Genomic DNA, 5,010 nt, shown 5'->3' on the forward strand with positions numbered 1-5,010 from the left:
AAATATTTTTTAAATAAATTTACTATGAATTTTTGATAAAAATTACCGAAAATATACAGTAAATTGAACGGGAACAGAAAAAATAACATTCTGAAAGTTTCAAGAAAATTCGGCAAAAATTAGGGGTAACTCCAATAACAAATGAAATTTTTGTATGGGTACCTCGGAGGTACTACCTTCTCCAATTTTCATTGAAATTTCTGCAAAATTTCAGAATGATTCTTATTGCAGCAAAAGGTGTAATAAATGTATGCCGTGGATCTTCGTATGGAAAAGACTCTTTATTTCTAAAGTAAAAATGTCAAAATTGTCATAAAATATTGAATGAATTCATCAACGTATTTGGTTCACAATTATTTGAATGTGTGCAATAGTGGTTGGAATACATATGTTTCTTTGTATGGTAATCTGAACAGTTTACATTTAATATCGTTAGGTCCACATTTTATTATTCTTCCCTCTTCAGAATTAGAAATAAAAATGCTAATATGTTTAGAATGAAATGGATATTCAAAAAAATTGTCTTTGTTAGGTATTTCTTTGCCATATATAATTATTTCTTCATTACTTTGAACTACTTTTTCAAATTTTATTATTTTTTCGGCCGATTTCAATAAAAACCAACTGTCTGCAATTTTGCGCGAGGAAAGCTGATAATCATTGAACATTATTGTTTGAAAACCATCAGAGGATGGAAATTTTAATTCTATTCCATTTCTTGGGTGTCCTTTTGTGATATGAAGCTGATCTAATTCAAGTGATCTTTTAGCAAACTGTTGTAATGGACTGTGATACGCTCGAATCTTTCGCTTTATTTTTCCCAGATAGTTTTCAAATGGATAGGTTGATATTGAATCAATATTGCCAAAACGTTTTAAATCGGCTGAAATGTGACACAAATTATGTACATTACTTGTGATAGTGTGGTTCCCATAAACGTTTATATAACTTTGTATAAAGTCGGTTAGTAATTTTTCGATTAGAACTATTCGGTTGTTTACGTTCAAATACATGTCAACAGAACAAAGTTTAATGGCGCAACATAAACTCAAAAACATTTCATATTCTGCGTGGGGAATAATATCCTCCAAAATTATCAAACCAACATACAAAAGAATCGTTCTTTGTTCAGTTGCTTTCCAGCGCGCAAAATTACGTATCGTTCCAACCGGCCGATTTATTTCCGTTGGCTTATTTTCGTTAGCTGCCCTTAGCAAATCGTCTAATTGTGCAATTTTTTGATTAGTAAATATTTTTTTATAACTTTTAGTTCCATATAGCCAACGAGATAACATACGTTTCATAACACCAATATCGAGTAAATGCAATGGATCGCTGAGAGGCATGTCGAAGATTAAATCAAAATTCAATATTTCTTCAATAACTGAATACTTCAAATGATGTGCAGGATCAGATCTGGATCGAAAATCAGCATCAGTCCTTAATGGGCTATTTAATATTGGAAATGACATAGTATTTCTTATACTTTTTCCACGAGTTATACATCTCTGGCAACCAGCATGATGGTTAAAATTTCTCACACCTGAAATTTAAGTACTTATCAAAACGGCCGAATATATGGAATGTACATAATGGATATAATATATCTAAATCTACCTTTTAAAAATACTCTAGCTGGCGTATCTGCAATTATACAACGTACTTTAATTGAAAAAAAGTAGCCTTTGATTTCCATTCCATTTAAAGTTAAATTATTAATTTCTTCTACAAATTTTGATAAATATTCGTTCACACAAGAAGGTTTGCCTTCTCCATACCACACAGCCGCAGCAAATGGTTCGATATTTGAGAGTCCTATTAAATTGATAATAATAGCAATAATTTAAATTATGTCGGCCGAATTATCATTTATTTTTATTTACGAACCATGAATTTGTATCAAAATTGGCCAGAATTGTTTACTCGAACTATTATAAATCTGTAGCCCGTCAACATGAATATTAAGTTCCAAACCGACATTTTTATCGGGCGAATGAAACAATTTTCTCAATTTATTTTCTATGCCAGCGTACCAAAAACTTCCAGATGCAACAGGTTCAATCAAAATACTTTGAGGTGTTTTTAATAATGTCCTGGGATCTTTGGGTAAAAACTTCAGTCCGTGGCGTATCAAGATTTTTAACAAATCACCCAAAGAATTATGCCTGACATTGTATTTTAATGCCCACTCCCTTAGATGATGTGATACACTCGGCCGATCTTCTTCGTTTTCAAATGATGATTCCATCTCCAAAGCTGAATTAACTCTTGCGTTTTTAATTCGTTCATTGATTTTATTCATTTCCTTTCTAAATGTTCGTCCATATTTTTTACGATTTGATGCAAAATATCTTTTTCTATTTATATTATTAACATTCACCATTTTTTGAAAAATTGTTTAAAAACTCTGTTGTAATCGTATTCAATTAATGTTTTGATTTGTGCACATGTACATACGACTTGACAGCTCACGTCAAATTTGACAGTATGTATGTATATTTTATGTATTATTATTGAGGTTATGTAAATTGTAAACCATTTCAAGACAATCGGCTAATAGCGGCTAAGAGAATAAATACATTCTAGTCTACGAATTTAAAACAATTGTTTTAATAATAAATTTAAAATGGAGAAGCGATTGCGTACTCGAGTACGTCGAAATTCAAAACGTCGATCATTATCTTCAAAAAATGAGTCAAAGCCGAAAAAACGAAAAGTAGTTGAAGAAAAATCCAATTTTAATAGTTTTTTTGAAATAACCAATGACGACTGTACGGCCTATGGAGATAAGTGCAATGAAAATCAACTTGAAGCTGTGAATTATGACACCGAATCGGCCGAAGTGAAAATACCAAACGAAAACCATTTGAATGCATTTTCAGCAGACGAGCTAATGCAAATGGTTGTTTCAATGGGAAACTTAATTGAAGTATTGTCAAAAGAGTTAATAGCCGCTTCAGAGCAAGTATATTTATATCGAACAAATGCGACCTTATGTACTTCTGAAGCAAAAGTGTCTTCAAATGAGGAAGAAATGTTAACGATATTTGAAAAATACCAGTTACCAATTAAAACAAAAGAAGAAGTGGAAATGTTGGAATCAGATCTCGAAAAGTCCAATGACTTTCTACAATTCTTTGTAAGTGTCATATATGTTATATGAGGAAAGGAGTGCTTTTTTAATTTGCGGCCGATTTTTTTTAATTCTAGATTCGACGCATTGTTCCCATCGTAAAGAATTTATATCAAAGTCATAAATCAATTTTGGAAGGATTCTTTGGGTCATTAATTTCAAAAGAAGTAATTGTACAATTCAGGTGGTCAGGACGAATGGAAAACACGCAAGCATTTAAGGAGCTCAAGAATGTGCAAATCGTTTTATTAAGTGCCATGATTCGAGTCGACAAAAATTACACATTGTATCAATTTGAAAATGATACGAAATCTGTTCTCACAAAGTGTGTGAAGGTTTCTAATAATAAAAAGGTACCATAAGTTTTCTATTCAACATATTCTATACTGAATATCTGGAAAAATTATATCTTCTTTCAGAAAAAAATGGTGGGATGTGACGAAAGCGAGAAACATGACATTGTGGAACGTTCAAAATCCGAAAGCTTGTCATCGTATTCACAAGAGCTCAATGAAAACAATGGGAAATCGGCCGATGAAAATACCTTGACAAATGCCAAAAGTTTTTCAATTGATTTTAATGGAAACATCGTAGAAATGACAGAAAAAGATACTGTTCTATAAAGGAATTTTATATAAATTAGTTCATATTTCATTTGTGATCATACACGAAACAGTATTTTGTGTTATTTATATTAAACAAATAAGATTATGTTACTAGCAAATTGATTATTTTCTCTCAAATATTCTAAATCAAATGAAATCAAAATCCGAAAGAAATTTTAAAATATATATTCCAACAATATGTGCAATAACATATTCAAATCTCAATTTTATTTTTTTTATTGAACAATTTTATAACGTTTCGTATATATATAAACTAAACCATGTGAATCGGCCGAATAAAATATTTGGAAAATTATATTATAATTATAAAAATATTTATTACATATGTGGCATTATAAATGAATTGGCATTTTAATTTCAGAATGTGAAAAGTGATTGTGTGTGTGATTTTTTTTCTCTTCGGCCGATCAAACTGATATATATGCAGTTTTGTATTGATCAATTATTTTATTCAAAGTTTTGTTCCGAGAATATTTCATGGCAAGAGACATTTCCATGACAGCTTTCTGAAATCCTTTCGGTTTTTTATCAGTTATGAAATGGAGCCCTTCCACGAGGTCAAACACCTTGGTTAAAGTACATTTGGCTCTATAAAATCGACAAATGTTTAGTGTGTGTTTGCATTTAATATTAAATTGCTAAATAGCAGTAATAAATTATACCTACTTTGTCCCAGAGTTGAAAAATTGAACTTCGATAGTCCTTTCTTCAACATTCAAAACAAATGCAGGCCATTCACAGTAACCCCTAACCTTTGCAAAACAAAAGTCGCCAGCTGCCGGTGGTATTTGTTTGATTTTAACAGAAACTATCTTTGATTTTGTTTGTTTTTTGATAAGGATTTTCTGGAAAACAAGTGAAAAAAGTAGAATATCGAGCGTCGATCTTTATATTCAGAAGAGAAATTTTAAAAACCTGTTCATTTGTGGAATTACTGCGGTTTTCTGATTGTAAGCTGGTTTGCTTTGCTACCGCTTCACCGTTAACATTAGTTTCATTGATTTTCTGTGAAAAATATAGAAAAATCGGCCGTTTGTCTCTCTTCAAAATAGAAAATTCAACAAAATGATATTAAACCTCTTCATGTCTTAATGTACTGGCATTTTCTGATTGCAATCTGGCTCGCTTTGCTACCGCTTCACCGTTACCATTACTCTTATTGATTTTCTGTGAAAAATATAAAATAATCGGCCGTTTGTCCCTTTTCAAAATAGAAAATTCAACAAAATGATATTAAACCTCTTCATGTCT

General features: G+C 31.0%; 2 protein-coding genes across 2 annotated transcripts; one reads left to right on the forward strand and one right to left on the reverse strand.

Annotated features, from left to right (window-relative positions):
• Positions 1–1,156: 1,156 nt before the first annotated feature.
• Positions 1,157–2,302, reverse strand: LOC116351578 (the record flags this gene model as incomplete). Its single annotated transcript, XM_031783699.1, has 4 exons — positions 1,888–2,302; positions 1,618–1,815; positions 1,298–1,543; positions 1,157–1,222 (listed from the first exon to the last, which is right to left on the reverse strand). Coding segments are annotated over exons 1-4 (925 nt in total), but the record flags the coding sequence as incomplete, so codon positions are not given.
• Positions 2,303–2,626: 324 nt separating this feature from the next.
• LOC116351579 lies at positions 2,627–3,756 on the forward strand. Its single transcript, XM_031783700.1, has 4 exons — positions 2,627–2,650; positions 2,792–3,139; positions 3,211–3,486; positions 3,553–3,756. The coding sequence occupies exons 1-4, from the start codon at positions 2,627–2,629 to the stop codon at positions 3,754–3,756; spliced, it is 852 nt and encodes a 283-aa protein (XP_031639560.1).
• Positions 3,757–5,010: the final 1,254 nt, after the last annotated feature.

This window comes from Contarinia nasturtii, unplaced genomic scaffold (assembly GCF_009176525.2).
Source record: "Contarinia nasturtii isolate CC-2019 unplaced genomic scaffold, AAFC_CNas_1.1 Cnas_scaffold_5746, whole genome shotgun sequence".
NCBI classification, from domain to species: Eukaryota; Metazoa; Arthropoda; class Insecta; order Diptera; family Cecidomyiidae; genus Contarinia; species Contarinia nasturtii.

What these genes read in the sequence shown, in the direction of transcription:
- LOC116351579 (XM_031783700.1), top strand. Translation starts at nt 2,627, where the DNA reads ATGGAGAAGCGATTGCGTACTCGA. An exon ending in AGAAGCGATTGCGTACTCGA is followed by an intron (nt 2,651 to 2,791) that starts GTACGTCGAAAT and finishes TATGGAGATAAG; the next exon opens with TGCAATGAAAATCAACTTGA. An exon ending in ATGACTTTCTACAATTCTTT is followed by an intron (nt 3,140 to 3,210) that starts GTAAGTGTCATA and finishes TTTTAATTCTAG; the next exon opens with ATTCGACGCATTGTTCCCAT.